The following is a 16,364-nucleotide window of genomic DNA, read 5'->3' as shown; positions in this document are numbered from 1 at the left end:
GAAGCCTAAAGAAAATGTGGAGAACCTCCCTATGGCAACAGACTGACAATCTGTCCAGCGTGGGGTTGTCTCTCTGACCCTGATCAGTAAAATATTTGCAGGCACACGTGAAACCTAAGGGTTTTCTCTCGCCATAAGATGAGCGCCCTTGCATCAGCACAGTCCTGTTGGTCCTAGCGGGAGCGCTTTGCTTTTCACGGGCGTGTGAGGTGTAACCAACCGATCCATTCTGCCTCCTGCTCAGGTTGTGGGCGGTCGGACCACCGAAGTAAAGCATGATTGCCTGTGCCAGGGTCTCGTCTGAGAGCTGGGGTGCAGTGGTGGGGGGTTCCAGCACGGGAGGTGCAGCTCTTGAAAGGGTTTGCCATTTGCCAGGGAACCACCATTATGCTGGTGGTTGCATGGCACAGGGTGCGGTAGAACTCAGAGACGGAGCAGGGAGGTGAAACACACGCACTAATGCATATCCAGGCTTGTCCTGCAGGCCCCGTTCTTGCAGCACGGGAGGATCTTGTCCTTGCTGTCTTGTGGCCAGGCAGCCTCCAAGGCACAAATCCTCCTTGGCAGTCTGTATCTCCTCTGGCTGCAAGCAAAGCCAGGTTTTGCCTCTCTATCCCACTTGGCACATGCTGACCAAACTCAGCTCGGAGCACAACGCAGGGTGGGAAGTGAGTCTCCCACCAGGGAGGCAGCGTCTCCCTCGCCTTCCCAGTGACCCCTTTCTTCCCCTCTCCTCTGCCAGTTGATTTGAGAACCGATTTACGGCCTGCCCCCCAGCTGGACAAGATCCAGTACTTGACAGACTCTCTGCAGCGTATCACTAGTGAACTGAACGGAGTCCTCGGCATCTTGGGCTCCCTGAACAACCGCCAGTCTCCGCTCTTCACCTCGACGCCCTGCGACGGCATCCCTCTTTCTACGTACGCCTCCTTGGCAGGACTTCAGGCAGGTGGCTCCCTGGTGCCCTCCGCCGGGGTGTCTCTGGTAGACCAGTGGGCCTGGAGCACTGGGCTGAGCTCTAGTCGCTCTTTCGCAGCTGGGCAGTCAGTGGACAGCATCCTGGCAGAGAAATGGCACAAGTATTTCCCAGGTAAGTCTGCTATTAACCCATCTGCCCGTGACTTGTGATGTCAGAGCTCCGCAGGCTCTAACCGGCTCACCTGCCGATGCTGGTAAGGCCGGATCCACTGGTGCTGCTGGCAGGAAGGGTGCTAATGAGATAAGGAACGAGAACCTCGCTCCAGGAAGGGCAGCGTATGGCTGATCTTGTCATCCTGCCTCTGGAGCAGTGCAGCCTTTAATAACTGCTGCTTCTTTGGTGTATATTAAAGATGGGAGCGAAAGTGGAGACAGCCCTGCTGCCCTGGAAGCCTCACGTGAATTGCAGATAGGGTTCACCATGTCGGTCTCCTTAGCACCGCTGTGTCCTCGGCAGGTGGCTCAGCCTGTAAAAGGGCAGTGTGTCCGTAGTATAAGACAGCAAATGCACCTAGATATAAAGGCTATTGATTTTTTGAGGCCTGTATTTAATGTCTGTTTTCCAGGTGGGTTCCCGTCACTCAGTGGTAGTTCCAAGCCTCCGGACAGCAAGCTGGGATATGTACCTGCAGAGTAAGGGTCTTTTTCCTTGGGTTGTACCTTCATTGCGCCGCTTTTATTTCTCTGCAGTGATTTATAGGTCCTGTTTCATATACCAATATGTAGCTTATGATTTTGTTACCTACTTAAGTAGACAAGGTAGATGGTAGGAGTTGTGCACTGCCACGTCCTTGGCGCTGCCCTGTAGCTTCCACAGTGAAGCTGCCATCGGAGCTGTGCTGATAACCCATGAGGTGCAAGGGTGCCGGCGCTGGGCCGTGCCGTGCCGGGCGATGCTGGTGCGGGGGTGGAGTGGGGGCTGCCACCCAAACCTTTCTGGTGCCATCCAGACAAAAAGGAGGACAGCAGCCTGACAGCGGGGGGCCGCTGTGGCTTTCCTCTCTGGTGTGGGCGGGCAGAGGACTTGGAGCCAAGAGGAGTTGCTTTATGTTACCGTGGCTCTTTCTTTCTGTAGTGGCCCGTCATTTTCTTGGTCACTGCTAGGATTGTTTCTGCCGAGATCTTTCCCACTCACTCACACTGTCTCTTTCTCTCACGCAACAGTGAGCAAATACGGCTGTTCCAGCACTCCCAGTTCCAGAGCTGCGAGTCAGACAAGATGAGTATTCAAGGAATGATCGAGACCAACAAGAAGTGGCTAGAAGACTTCAAGAGGGATTCACATGTGTATCCTTTGCCTGGGTCTGGCCTCTAATCATATTCCGGCTTCCTGCGGCAGGCAGGAGGAGACAGCAGGAGGTGAGGGAAGCGGGAGCACTAAAGCATTGAACAGCAGTTTTGAAGCCTTAGCCTCCATTTTAGTGTCCGGTTCTGCAAAGGAGTAAGATGTTTAGCAGTTAGAGCACGTGTGACCTCTTTGCTCTCCCTTGAGCTGTACCTGGCCGGGAAAGTCTCTTCCCTTTCCGCAGGTGTGCTGCGATGCTCTTTAGTGCCGCTGCTCGCTGGGGTATGCAGCAGTTGGAGCTGGCAATGTCAGACCTTGAAAAAGGTAACCGAAGAGTGCAGAACGGAGGAGGCAGCAGGGGCCGGGTGTCGGAGGCCTGCTTTTGGTGCCGTTGGTACAGCCCCGGCCGCACGGCTGCCTTTGCTACGACGGGCAGTCCCTGCTGAGCAGCCCGGGGTGAGGGAGCAGCCTCTCCGTGAGGCCAGGGCGCCTGCAGACGCGTGGACCTGGCACGTGGGGCGGCCGCGTGGCTGGGCAGGGAGGGCCGGGGCTCCCCGGCGGAGCCATGCCTCCGGCTCGGTTTTGAGGCACGTCGTAGCGTACGGTTGGATCAAATGAGTGACGCCTCTCAGCGCTATGAGCGGGGATGTTTCCAGGCTGGCGTTGTAACGGCATTGTGCCGGGGCTGTCAGTAGCTCCTCTGCAGTGCACGCTGGTATTAGCCGCAAATCCCTCGGGCCTCCGCTAGCACGTGCTGTCCTGAGCACGGTGCTCCTTTGAATTCCCTAATCCCCCTCTAATCCCGTTTGACTTGGATGCAGCGGCCTAAGTACAGCACGTGTGCGCAAGGCTGGCTCCTGCCCCTCGCTACCCTGTCCTGGCCGCTGGCTGTGCTCACGCGTGCTAAGCCCCCCTGTAAGCCAGGCTTTTCCTTCACCCGGCTGCCAGACCTCTCTTCCCAGGCACGCAGAAGCCCCCTGCCAGCAGCCCCAGCCTCCTTCAGCTAGGACTGGATGAAAACAGACAAATTAAAGTGTACCATTACTAAAAGGTGGGACTTGGCTCTGGAGAGACCGTGGCTAGGGCCCGTGCGGTCTCCCTAACGATACGCGGGGCTTCGGTGATGCCCAGCCATCTCCGCTGTGTCTTTGTGCTGTGCCCTTGAAATGAAGTCTCTTTACAGGAGAGTGGAGGAAGGAGGATGTGAACTTCCCAGGTGGATTCTTCTAATCCTGTAATGTGTCCAAATATAATTTATAGACTGTTTAATCCAGTGGTGAATTATCAGGGCTTCAATAAATCAACACTTCTTTCATTAGTATTCCAGCGATTGTGAGCCGGGGCTGTGAATCATGGAGAGCGTTGAAAAACTGGTCAAGGGGGAGGATGTGAATCCAGCTGAGGCTCTGCTAGAGGAAATGTGTCAGGAAATGAGCCCACACTGATGCCCAGCAAATGCTTAATTGCAGGTGGGCCAAGCCATCTGGCCTCTGGCATGTGTGTGCGCAGGGGAGAACGGGCAGCGAAAGGGCTGCAGAGCCTGGGGACCGACGCGGGGAATGGCAGAGTCTGACTCTCGGGAAACGTTCCTCTCTTGGCGTGGAAGCAAGAGGAACTAAACCAGGAAGGGCTTTTCACGGCAGACCTGGACAAGCGCTCCCCGCTGCCCCTTGCTGCCCCGCCGGCCAGAGCCGCGCGGCACAGCTTGCGCTACGGGAGCGCTTCTCCCGCGCTACCGACGCGCCGGCGGCAACGCGGAGCAGGGGTGGCAGGGGAGCGCGGGCGGAGGCTGCTGGTGCGGGCGCTGCGCAGAAACGTAGCCTAGTGTGGGTGTCGAGACGAAGCTCCACCTGCGTCCTCCCGTGCCCTGGGGAGAGGGAGCCGGAGCTCAGCAGCTGGGGTCTCCTTCTGCGCGGCAGGGCTGGGGAGGCAGACCCGAGCCCTTGGTGCCCAGCCTGGAGCCTGGCCTTGCTGCTCCCGCAGCAGCTTGGCTGGGCTCCCGGGAGAGCGCGACTCATGAGGTGGTGAGGCGGCTCCGCGTGGCTGGAGAGCCTGGCTGAGGTGTCGGGACGCGCGGGTCCCAGGCCTCAGCTGCGAGCGGCGGGCTGGTGGCTTGCACCGCGGGTGGCTGCAGCGCTGCTCCTCCGGAGAGGCTGTATCCAGAGCACGTCACCGCCCCGCTGGGATGCACGGAGTGGGAAGCGGGCAGATGGTACCGCTCCAACCAACGGGGAGACGCCGGGCGAGGTTTGCGTGCTGCTGAGTGGGAAATGTGGTATTTGGTTGTCTTTGTCAGTATTTCCTCCAAGCTGACTTTAAATATTTTATGCTTTAAAAAAATGCTGAACCACTTGCCATTTTGCCTGATGAAGAAGTCTGTGCTTCAAGGGATCCCATCTGTGAAAAAGCATCTTCAAAGCCCTTCTCTCTCGAGATGGCTGATGCAGGGAGGGTGGTAAAGCTGCTGCTTTGCACCCTTTCGTGCTGTTTGTGTTCCTCGGCGTGGCTAATGATGTGCGGCAGAGTAAAGCAGAGCCCCCTCCTGCTTCGCTCCCCGGGTGTTGTGTACTGGCACAGCACCGCAACAGCTCACGCTCAGCGTGGCAGGGGAATGTTTGCATACAAACAGAAGTACGTTTTTGCTGAACGTCATCCTGCAACTCTTAGGCATGTCTGTAAAAAAATCCTAAGCAAATCCACAAATAGTACGTAATTACTTGGCCAGCCTTTGCCCTGGGGCAGCCTGATCCTCTGGTCAGGCCCATGTCCTCCCACCCTCCGCTTGCTAACGAAGCGCAGCGTGGTCCTTCTGCAGGCACTGCCAGTAGAGACCGTCTCACTACTGGTGTCCTTGCTGAGGAAATCCTCGCTGCTCCTACCAGCTCTGGCTGAAGGGGAAGACCTCAGAGGCCCACAAGGGACGGCAGCTGCCCAGAGGAGTCCCTCTGTAGGAAGGGGTGGATCAAAAGGCAGGTTTCCCATCTCCTGGTGGGTTGCACCAGTCCCTGCCTGTAGGGATGTTGCTTTTACTTCCGTGGCTGTTGGTGGGACACATGGCAGTGCTGCCAGGTAGGTATTTTAGAAGGGACCCTCCGGTTCTGGCTTTGTGCAGCGTGGGGAGGCTGTCAGCCTGGCAGATGCTGCGCCCAAGGCCGCATTGCTGGCTCCAGTCTGCGTTCGGAGAAGCGTGTATTAGCTTTCTTAGCAATAACTTCGTGTGAAACATGTTCCTTTTTCCTGGTAAAACCTGCGGTAGCAGCTGTTTCTGCGTTTGTACACAAATTAAATCAACATGAGCCTGTTTTGTATGATGGGGCTGTTTGTAGCTCTACTTTTTCTTGGGGAGATGTTCTGTTGTGGCCCTAGATATCCAGCTTGTGCTTACCTTTCACATCTTACCCTCGCTTGTCTCTGTTTTGTCTTGTCAAGGTCACTCCTGGCAATTTCCAAGACCACTTCAGCCCACTGTGGCTCTATTATCATTATTCTATTAACTGGCTGGCCAGGGCAGCAAATGAAGGGGCAGATAAAAAGCTGAAATACAAAACTACAAAAGCAATTCTTCATGGGGTGCTCAGCCAGCAGGGCAGCTTTTCCCGGGCCCGTATCCTGCCCTTTTCATCAAATGGTCATCCAGTCGCGTTACAATGGTTGTCTCGCTCTGGGGCTTTATGCCAAGGTTGCAGGATGGGCTGTGGGCAGGAGCAGTCCAAGGCCAGCTCTGCTGGGCGCCCGGGAGGCGGCTGCCTGCGGGACGGGCAAAGATGCTCAGGTCTCCGCTGCAGCAGGCGGGGAGCCCTCCCTGGGAATCGGGGAGAGCTGTGGCGCGCTGGCGGGGAGCAGGGCTTCGTTCGCTCCAGAGCCATTTTTACCACCTCCCTGGTTGCGGGAGAGCAGCTAACTCTGCAGATTGGCCGTTGCTACTGATTTCTCCATTTATTCCGGAGCAGCCGTGAATGTTCCCCCAAGGGGTGTTGCAGGCGCTGTGCTGCAGCAGCGTGCTCGCTGGCGTCCTGCCGGCGGGATCGCTGACCGGCGCTCTCGCCAGAAAGCAGGCTGCTCTCTTCCCATGGCTTGGGCCTTCCCTCCTCCTTCCCACAGCCCTGGGACGCCCTCAGCAGCCCTTCCAGGCTGTGCATGTTTGCTCTGTAGGGATTTTTTCCCCTTAAGTAGTCTCCCAGGAAAGACTCGGCTTGCCCTGTGCCTCCAAGCACCGCAGCGAAGGCTGTCTCTGTCCAAATGGGGCATTCGCCGCACGTGTCCTGGCTGGGGACGCTGCAGGGCTGAGCGCCCACAGATGTGTAACGCGGCCAGTGACAGGAGCGGTGCCGAGAGGGGAGGTTCAACACCTGCCCTAATATTTCTAGCTCTGATTCTTCGCAGCGCGTTGCTCGCTGGAAATCCTAGGCTCAGGTGGATGGGGAAGTGGGGATGCTGGGGGATCGTGATAGGCTCTGAGCTCTGGCAGCCAAATGTGGTCAGAGGGTGTGTGAGGCACGCTGACACGGGCTGGGATGCTCCTGCCTGCGGTCGTGCCCTGCCTGAGGAGGGAGGGCTGGAAAGGAAGGAGCGTGAATTGCTGCTGTACGTGCTGGGGGAGGAAAGCTGTTGGGGGCAGAGGACTGCTGAGGCGCAGGGAGAACGATACGTGGATCAGCGGGTCATGCAGAAATGGAGGCTGATAGAGGCACGTCCTTAAAAACAAAACACAAGCCACCACCAAACCTTGAATCACCCCAGTCTTTGCTGTGCATGATCTGCACTTGGGTGTCTTTGCCTGCTGGAGAGCAGCAGTAAGAACTACTGGAGGAGGTCTCTGATGGCAACACACGTTGCCCAGGTAGGCAGTTTTTGGGGATGGGTCCCCTGCCCGCCTTGTGAAGGAGCCGCTGTGCACAGGGCAGCTCTGAGGAAGCCAAAGTCCTGTCTGACCTGTCGGTGCCTTCTGGGTGTGGGAGGCTTTGCTGTAACCCTGCTGAGAAGCAGTCCCGCGCAGCGGAGGTCTGCCCTGCCCGTGGCTCTGAGGCGTGGGGTGTGTGCGTGCCCGTGCGCACCGGCCTGCGCATGTACACGGAGAAGGGGATTTGCTTTTCCTGGAATGCCAGTACTGTATATGTCGGAGAAACTCAGCGATTAGAAGAGCAAAAGGACAGCGTGCGATTACTCTGCCAAGATGAACGCGAGCTGTAAGCTCATTAAGGGGCTTGGAGCCTGCCTGCCGGAGAAGGGGCGGTTCAGTCCCTGGCTATTTGGGGACCGCTGTGCATCGCTCCCAGAGCTTTGACTTCCCGGAGCGGAGGGAGCCCCTCGGAGCCCCAGCCATGCTGGCGACCCTGATGACAGCGCTGTTTTTTGTGGTGAGAGCATTTGGGCAGGTGAGTCTGAGCCAGCCTGGCAGCAGGCAGGGTTTAATACAATAAGCCACACGCTTCTAGAAACAAAGAGAACAACATTAGAGGAGGAGGTGAGCAGTGGGGGATGTGGGCTCGGCCATTCCTGTGGGCTGGGGACGCCCCCGGCTCCTGCTCCAGCACGGCTCTGGCTGTGCCGTGAACCCCTGCGGTGGTGAGCTGGGTGTGCTCATCCTCAGCAAGTCGCCCGTGGTGTTGGCTTGGGAGCACAGTCGAGTTTCCGTCACCGTAGCGTTAGCAGGTTACCAGCAGCCTTGCAGAAGGCAGATTCCTGGTGTGCCCACGTGCGCAGGAAGCGAGCGCAGGTGCTTGGGCTTCCCGGTCTGGCAAGCGACTGCTGCAGACGCGCACGTCGAGTCTCAGAGCTCTTTGGGTTGGGGAGGAAGGAAAACTCTCTCCTGACTAGGGCTGCTCTCTGTTGGGGAGAAGAAATAAAGCGGAAATGTGTGCTGGGCTGGAAATGTTTGCGGCGGCACCAGCCTGGCTGGTGGCGCATGGAGGAGCTGCTCTTTGTGTTTCTCCTCCCGCCCTCTTACCTGCTGCAAATCCTTCCCGCGCCCAGCTCGGGACCAGCCTGTTCCATGAGGAGCCCCTGCCGTACCTCGTGTACCAGCCCCTGCCCTGGCAGATCCAGTGCGTGACACAGAGCCGCCGCACCAGCCGGGACAGCGAGGTGAGGGCTGCTTTCCCTGCGGGCGGTCAGCCGTGGCGACCGGCGGGGGGAGAGGGCAGTGCCTGGTGCGGAGGGGCAGCACGCCTCTGTTAACCAACCGGGCTGCTGGGAGCAGAAGGCTTGGGCACAGGGGAGAGATGCTTTTTCCCTTGAAAGATGGAAAAAAGGAATGCCAGGAAGCAGGATAAGCTGAAAAAATGTAGGACATGTACTTGTGGAAAAATTCACGCTTATTTTTAGGAATGAAAATATCCCCTAGCAGACCTGACGTTCCAGGTGCTGCAGTGCTGCGGTAAGGGCTGGAGTCGAGGCAATTTGCTCCATGCTGATTTGAGATGTAGCTCGACTTGCTGGGTTCTAGTGACACTAGCCTGTGCCAATGTACGTCCTAAGATGCTACCAGCACATCTCACATATCTGATTTTTGATACAGAGCTCTTTTCCGCTTCTCCTGGGAGGACTTGTCACAAATGCAAAATAATTAATCAGTGCTCTGTAGTGCTCTTTAAGGGAACAACAGTAAGTATTTTCAAGTTCCCCAAAGGGAATGGATAGCAGAAAGCTTGGAGAAGCTAGCCCTGTCCCTTCAGAGCTTCCCAGCTGGCCTGAAAGGAACTCTTCTCGCTGCCTCTGCCTGAGACATAACAAACTCCCTTGTATTTTTGTTCTCTACCTTTCTAGAGAGGCAGGAGCTCTCGGCACAACAGCATCTACTCGATTTCTGGAGAGAAAGGTGAGTGTGGAGCAGGCAGGGAGGGAGCCCTGCCCGAGTCACGGGCAAAACTCATGCTTGTGGCTGTGGGACACAACAGAAGAGCAGGGATTGCAGTACCTGGACCCTTCTTGGCCTCTTTCGTCTTCCAAAATACATCTTAATGTCAGAGACAGATTTTTTTTGAAGTCAGCTCTGTGGGAGGGAGGCCCTCTTGGAAAGCTTTCTCTCCAGCCCAGCCTATGGCTTGCTGGCTGCACTGTATTTGCAGTCAATTCCCCTCCCTGTGGAAGGTGCCCTTCTTGCCACCCCGGGGAGGGCACGTGAGTAGCGATAGGATGGTGAGATGCTCATTAAAACCTGTAGTATCAGCACGTGAAGGCCCCAGTGTTGCACGGCTGAATATCCAGCAGCATGTGTTTGTGTGTGCAAATCCCTGCCTCCCTCTTCCCATGAAACCTGCCCCAGTGAGACACACGGGTCCCTGCCCCCCTAAACAGGGCCCCTTCCTCTTCTCCCTGGCCTGACAAAATGACCCTGAATTTGCCCCCCTTTCCTCCCCTTTGCTCGTGTCCCTAAGACTGTGCCCCCTTGGCTGCAGTCAAGAGCTCAGCAAAGAGGATTTGAGCACTTCTATTCTCAGTGCAGCCGGGTGCCAAGCGGATAAAGGCGGGTAAAGCGATGCTCCGGCAGCGCGGCGCTGGGCCGGGTGCTGCCGCCCGCCCGCCGTGGCAGGGCGGGCAGGGTGCCAGCTGTGACGTTCCTTCTCCTCGGAGCAGTAGCTCTGGCCAGCCTGGTCACTGATTTGGGGTTTCACCGCCCCGTGAGTAAGTGCAGGTCCCCGGGGCTGCCGGCGGCACTGTGTCGGTGCAGCGGCAGGGTGTTACTGATGGGCCCGGCCGGGGCTGAGCGCCTTCAGCGGGTGTATTCCTCGCCGAGCTGTTGGCAGGCTGCCTGGCCAGGAGCGTGTTCCTGCAAATGTACAGCACTTCATCACATCACAGAATGGGCTGGGTTGGAAGGGGCCTTAAAGACCATCTAGTTCCAACCCCCTGCCGTGGGCAGGGACACCTTCCGCTAGGCCAGGTTGCTCAAAGCCCCGTCCAACCTGGCCTTGAACACTGCCAGGGATGGGGCAGCCACAGCCTCTCTGGGCAGCCTGTGCCAGTGCCACACCGCCCTCACAGTGAAGAACTTCCTCCTTACAGCTAATCTAAATCTACCCTCTTCCAGTTTAAAGCCATCACCCCTTGTCCTGTCGCTACATGCCCTTGTAAAAAGCCCCTCTCCGGCTTTCTTGTTGGCCCCATTCAGGTACTGGAAGGCTGCTAAAAGGTCTGCCTGGAGCCTTCTCTTCTCCAGGCTGAACAACCCCAACTCTCTCAGTCCGTCGTCATAGGAGAGGGGCTCCTGCCCTCGGATCATCTTCGTGGCCCTCCTCCGGACCCGCCTCAACAGGTCCCTGCCCTTCTTGTGCTGGGGGCTCCAGAGCTGGATGCAGCACCCCATGCGGGGTGCCACTAGAGCGGCGTAGAGGGGGACCATCACCTCCCTCGACCTGCTGGTCACACTTCTTTTGGTGCAGCCCAGGGTACGGTTGGCTTTCTGGGCTGCAAGCGCACGTTGCCGGGTCGTGTTGAGCTTCTCCTCAACCAACACCCCCAAGTCTGCCATTATCTGTCCCATTACCTGCCCAATCTTTGTGCTTGGGATTGCCCCGACCCATGTGCAGGACCTTGGCTTTGGCCTTGTTGGCCCCTGTGAACCTCATGAAGCTCACCTCTCAAGTTTGGGGGTACCTGGCCTGGCAGCTCCCCAGCCTCTGCTGTTTGATTTTTGCTGCGGGCGGGATTTATGGCTGATGTCTCTTGTTAAGCAGGGCAGGAGGGAGCTGATTCCCAGTGTGGCCTCTTTTTATGTATCTTTTTACTTAGCCATTTCTTTTAGGATGTGAATAAAAATGGGTTCAGGTGACAGTAGTGAGTTTATACAGCAGCATCTGGCACCAGGATTTCTGATCGCTGCTCGGGGGGTGCTTAGCAGTGATGCACTTGCTTAAAGGAGCACTGCTGAGTGGCTTTGATTCAGTTCCTGTTGAATTTCACAATACTTCCCTAACGCCACATTAAGCGTGGGGCGGGGGGAGGGCGCCCATTTGTCAGCGTGAGAGCTTTATTGCTGTACAGTGCCAGGCTTTTTTTTCCTAATCTTATTTGTGTGTGTGGAAGTAAGTGAGTTTCATACTTGGTGATTAAATGTGGGGAAGCTGGGGTCTTTGGGGAGTAAAGCTGTGTAAATAAAGGGCTTGGCGCTGCCAGGGAGGATGGGCTTTTCTGTGCCTCCCGGTCGCTGCTCCAGCTCCCTCTGCCATGGCGATGCGCCCCGTGAGCCGGTGGAGTCGTGGTTTCATGCTGCAGACTCGCCAGCATCTTTCACCTCTGCAATGGAGGGAAGCTCTCCTGCCTGTGGGTGTGCTGCGGGGAGCCTGGGGTACGCGGCAGCCAGCCTCACCCTGTGCTGGGGGCGATGCCAGGGCCCTGCCCTGCTCAGCAGACCCTCCTCAGGACCACGGGCACCGCCTGTGCTCACGGTGATGCTCGGTTGTTGTTGCAGGCAACATGACCTCTGACGCCAGTGGTGAGAGCAAGGTCTTCAGCGATCCTTCCGAGAAGGCAGCTGTCACCATCCAGACCCACTTCAGGAGATACCAGCAGCAGAAGCAGGAGAAGCAGTAGACGCAGCAGCCACCTGTGCCCTGCGTCATCCCTCCTTTTGTCTGTTCTGTACCCCAGAGTGAGTTGTGACTGTGAACCTGCTCCCCAGTACGTAGCTTCTGGTGCGTGCGCAGCTGTAGGTACTCTGCTCCTGGTGTCAGTCGCTGCTCGGCGTGAGACCGCGTTCCTGGTCAGTCCTTCCCCAGCCGGCATTGCCTCGTGGGCCAGGGTACAGCAGGCTTGGGACCTCGGCACCCCGGGCGCGATGCAGCATTGGCAAGCCTTTCCTGGTGGCAGCACCCACAGCTGCGTGGCGGCTGGCCATGGGGTCACAGCGAGGTTAAGACCCAGCAGCCGTGTCAGTGGGAGCAGTGGGGGCCTCCCACAGCTGATAGCAATTGTGGCCGGCTGCTCGCTGCCCAGCTGGGGCTTGCTTTGCCCAGCAGTAGCCCTTCCCTCTGCTTCTAGCTCCATTCTGCCTCTGGAGCTGAGGGTGGCACAACTGCCTTTGTCCCCGGCTCCGGGCAGCTGGCTCGCAGAGCTGAGCACTTCGTGCAGGAGCTGGCCCGGAGCGGGATGTCACCCGGGGGTGTGCTGCAGGCAGCGAAGGGAGCGGGAGCCGGGCTGCGTGCTGAACGTGAGCTGATCTTACTTATCTTGGGGAGAACCGCTTGGGATGCCCCGGTTTCAGAGCAGGGATGGGGTGGGACTCCTCTGTCTCCCGTGGCTACACGTGCCGAGGCTGAACCCCCTCTCTGCGGAGTCGGGCTCCTTCCTGACACAGCCTTCTGCTACCTCTGGCATCTGGGCTAGTGCCCACTGTCACCCAGCCACCCCATCCTGGTCTGTGGGTCCAGCAAGGCTGATCGCAGACCTGCTCCCCGTCTGGCAGGGACAGGAGCCCAAGGGTATCGTGGGTTTTCGCACCTATTTTCAAGTGCTGGCTGTCGGAGGGTGCAGAGATGCTGAAAAAGAGGGGGTGTGAAAGCACAAAGCTCTGGCCAGCAGAGAACCAGGAGGAGGTTTGCTGTGAGCAGGGAGGGGGCGAGAAGGCGGTGAGGGGGTGCTGTGGCCCGGTGGGTGCTCTGAGGGAAGGAGCAGGGCATGGAGGAGGCGCTGGCCCGGAACGATGCTGCTCTGACCGCTGCAGTGTGGTCTCCGTGGCCTCTCTGCTGGGTCTGATGCCGCATTTTCTGTGCGGCGCAGCTGAGCTGTGCCTGTAGAGCCCTGACTGCTCGCATGCTGCCCTTTCTGTCCTCTCCAGCCACAAACGCCCTCAGCCCTTCTTACAGGGCTCCAAGCCCCAGCTGCCCATGCTTACCTTCAGCTTGTAAGTGCTGGCGTCTGGCTTCTGCTTGTGCTCGGTTACTGCCTGCTGCCCGTGGCGGGCGCCCAGCGCTGCTCGCAGCCCTTCCCTGAAGGGGCATTAGGAGAGCAGGGCTGGAGACGGCTTCGCCTGTCGCGCTGCGATGCTGCGAGCCGCCGCGGGCAGGTCTCCTGGGCCTGAGCTGGCTGCCACCAGGGGTGTGTGTGGTGTGTAACGCGGTGTCCGGGGGTTTGGATTTCTGAGCTTGATGAGTTTTGGGTTTTTTTGCCCGTTTCCTGGTGAAGGCAAAGAGGTGGTTTGGTTTCAGGCGTGCTTTAGCAGCCGCCTTGCACAGCACTCCAGCCAGAGTTTGGCTGGCGTGGCTTGAAGTGCTGTGCTCCTGTGTCTGCTGGCAGGGAGAGCCCGCTGCCGTGGTGAAGGGCAGTGGCCTTGCTGGGATGCTGCTGGGGTCTCATGGTTGAGTGCTGGAAATTTGGACTGTCTTAGCAAGAAGTCCCCACCCAGCGGTGACCAACCCTGGCTTTGCACGGTTTGTTAAGATGTAGAAGGAAATCTGTACTAGGCCATTACAATAAAGATGTATTGATCGATGTCAACCTCTTCTTCCTCTGATCTTGCTAATTCACTTCCTCTCGCAGCTGAGAACACGCTTGCCTTTTCTTGTCTTGTCTATTTAAAGCCTGGGTTTGGCATTTTGGAGGTGCTGCATGGTTGCCTAGCTGTGACACTGCTTTGGGGGGAGGGTGGGAACTTGGCTCTCTTCAATATATTTACACGGTACAGATTTTCAAGTCTACTGTGCACTGAACTGCTCTTGAATCCTTGGAAAAATGCTTGAGAAATGCTAGTTTGCTTGTCAACACTTTCCACTGATCGCAGGGAGAGACAGAGGGGCAGGAGTGGTTTCACTCAGTTGAAGGCAAACACTGACCAGCATCGGACAGACCTGACTTTGGGGTGGGTGGCGGCAGGCTGTGAGGTGCAGCCCCTGCTGTGCGGGCCCCGGGAGCGGCGGGAGGGTCGTCAGCCCATCGCCACGCTGCAGCAGCCTGCCCCGGAGGGTCCACGGGGGGCGTGAGGCCGGGAGGCTCCCAGGACTCTGCGGATGATGCGAAAGGCTGAGTCGCTGGTGAGCGGTTGCTGCGTGACCCCTTAGTATTTTCCCTTGATGACTTGCGAAGGTAAGCTATGCAAGCTCGTTGTGGTCCTGAGAGACCCTGTCAGAGCTGCGTAGTGTGGTCGTCAGCATTCAGTTGCCTTGCTCACGATCCGTGACCAAGTGCCGTACAAAATCCACGCGCTCCTCGTGTGCTCCATTGGAAACTTGCCGTGGTTTTGTCTCCAAAAAAGCCTGTTAATATTGAATGAGTAAGACAAGTCATGCGTAGAAGTAAACGCTATTCCAAACAGATCTTGGAATTCACAATAAAAACAAACCAACCAACCCAAAGTACTGCAGAGGCAGCCCCACCCTATTTCGTGCATGGGATTGGGGGCTGGCTGATTGCTCTCGATGCGAATTCCCAGCACATCAAAACCGAAGGCTCCAGGTGCAGGGCCGTAACCCAGCTCCTCTCGCTGAAACTGCTGGCAGAGGCAGAGCAGCTCAAGCAAGCGGCTGAGGCAGGGGAAGCGCGGTGTCCGGCAAAGGTTTGGATCACCAGAGGCAAATTCTGTCCGTCCCGAAGGGAAGCCTGACAGGGTAGTAAGGTGCTGATGGCATGATCCCTGATGCCTTTCCACCAGCCTGGTTGCGAGCGTACTCCTCTCCACCCAGGGTGCTCCTCAGCAGTGGTGACAGCGTAATAGCCAAAACTGATGGAAACTGGGCACAAGAAATTGCCATAACAGCTTGTTTCCTGAGCCTCGAGAGTGAACAGCTGCCAGGCTATTGCCAGGGCACCTTGAGCTCCTCTGGATTTAATGAGTTAGAGCCAGATGGCAAAGGCCGAGCTGCTGAGCAGTGTGCCAGTGCAAGCAGGTACGGGAACTGCCAGCTGGAAACTTCAAATAAAAAGTGATTGGTGTTACTGGTGACATTACATAAACCACCCAAAAGATGACATACAGGTAAAGAAAAAACCAAACCCAACTAAAAACCAACTATGAGATGGTTTTAACACAGCAGTTATAATCAATTGCTACAGAGGTACCTTTTTAATACCTCTCCTTCTCATTTGAAAGAAGTGCTAAGCTTCCTGTTTCACCTTAAAAGAGGGGAAAAATACTGGCAGTTGATAAAAATCTATGCATAGATGTTTTCATCACTTCTCTGACCATGCTTAGTACCCACTGGTCCCATCTCTCATTTCCTTATAAGCCTAAAATTGTAGGAAATGTTACATTCTAAGGAAAGAAAAGTGCCCTTAGCACCAGAACCTCCTCTGGAAGGTGACATTCTAGTCTGGATAATTACAACACCTGTTATTAAGAGCCTTAGCTATTTGAGGTCCAATTATCTGGGTTTGTGTTCCTGGGGTAGCAGAACAGCTAGGGAAGGTTGCTGGCCCTGGGCTCCTTGCCGTGGCTACAGCTGCTCCTGTTTCCACTGCCAGGTATGGAAGGGGAAGGTATAACCTGCCCTGCTTCGCTGGTTAATTGCTATGGCTGGTGGTAAAACCCAAGGGAAAACAGGGGCAAATGCGGGCGGTTTGCTGTGGTACCCTGTGTCCGTGGGGAGCCGTGCGGTGTTTCACTGTCCTTGATTCACCCCGATGGGAAGCAGCGATGCCGGGGTTCACAGCGCGGTGCCGGCTCCACCAGGCTGCACGCTGTTCTGCTCTTCGCCACGACGCGCTGTGCTTCGCCTGCTGCTCCCGCGCGGCCCCGGTGCGGTGCTGTGTCAGGGAACGAGCTTTGCCGGCTGCGCACGCAACGCGAGCCACGCGGCACCTACCCCGTGCTGCCGGAGCCGTGCCGGGCCGTGCGGGCTCCCTCGGGCTGTGCAGCACTTCGCCCCTCCGGCCAAGCTGGGTTCACTGTCCTGCACGGCGGTTCGTCCTGCGGGGCTGGCGCTGGGCATGGCTGGGCTGGACTTACCTGGGAGCGGGTGCTCTGGGTGCTGAGGCACAGCCTGGCAGTTGCTGAGCCTGCTCTCAGCCCTTCCCCTCCTCCTGCCCTGGGGCTCTGCAGGGAAGCAGGCAGCACTGGGGGTCCCTGGGCTCCCGCAGCACGCGTTTGGTCTCCCGGATGGCTTGGGGCTGCCCCCCTCCATCCTCCTGTGACCTTCTGCCCCAGCCCCAGCTACCTTAACAAACACCCACA

The 16,364-nt window shown here is 57.3% G+C and overlaps 1 protein-coding gene across 7 annotated transcripts in view; it reads left to right on the top strand.

Moving 5' to 3' along the window:
• Positions 1 to 13,344, top strand: part of CEP164 (centrosomal protein 164) — a 48,587-nt gene extending 35,243 nt beyond the window's left edge. For 5 of the 7 annotated variants that reach the window (XM_064470722.1, XM_064470721.1, XM_064470718.1 and 2 more), the window contains 4 exons: positions 743 to 1,090; positions 1,545 to 1,611; positions 2,143 to 2,265; positions 3,212 to 3,589. In XM_064470722.1, the coding sequence (XP_064326792.1) occupies positions 743 to 1,090; positions 1,545 to 1,611; positions 2,143 to 2,265; positions 3,212 to 3,311 (638 nt within the window). In that variant the 3' untranslated portion in view covers positions 3,312 to 3,589. Of the gene's footprint in view, positions 1 to 742; positions 1,091 to 1,544; positions 1,612 to 2,142; positions 2,266 to 3,211; positions 3,590 to 11,672 lie in introns of those variants that run through there. The other 2 variants (XM_064470717.1, XM_064470716.1) reach the window with 2 other exon arrangements.
• The last annotated feature ends 3,020 nt before the right edge of the window (positions 13,345 to 16,364 follow it).

The sequence above is a fragment of the Phalacrocorax carbo genome, chromosome 21 (assembly GCF_963921805.1).
Source record: "Phalacrocorax carbo chromosome 21, bPhaCar2.1, whole genome shotgun sequence".
In the NCBI taxonomy this organism is placed as follows: domain Eukaryota; kingdom Metazoa; phylum Chordata; class Aves; order Suliformes; family Phalacrocoracidae; genus Phalacrocorax; species Phalacrocorax carbo.
Note: the sequence above shows the minus strand (reverse complement) of the source record. Positions and strands in the feature narration are given on the sequence as shown.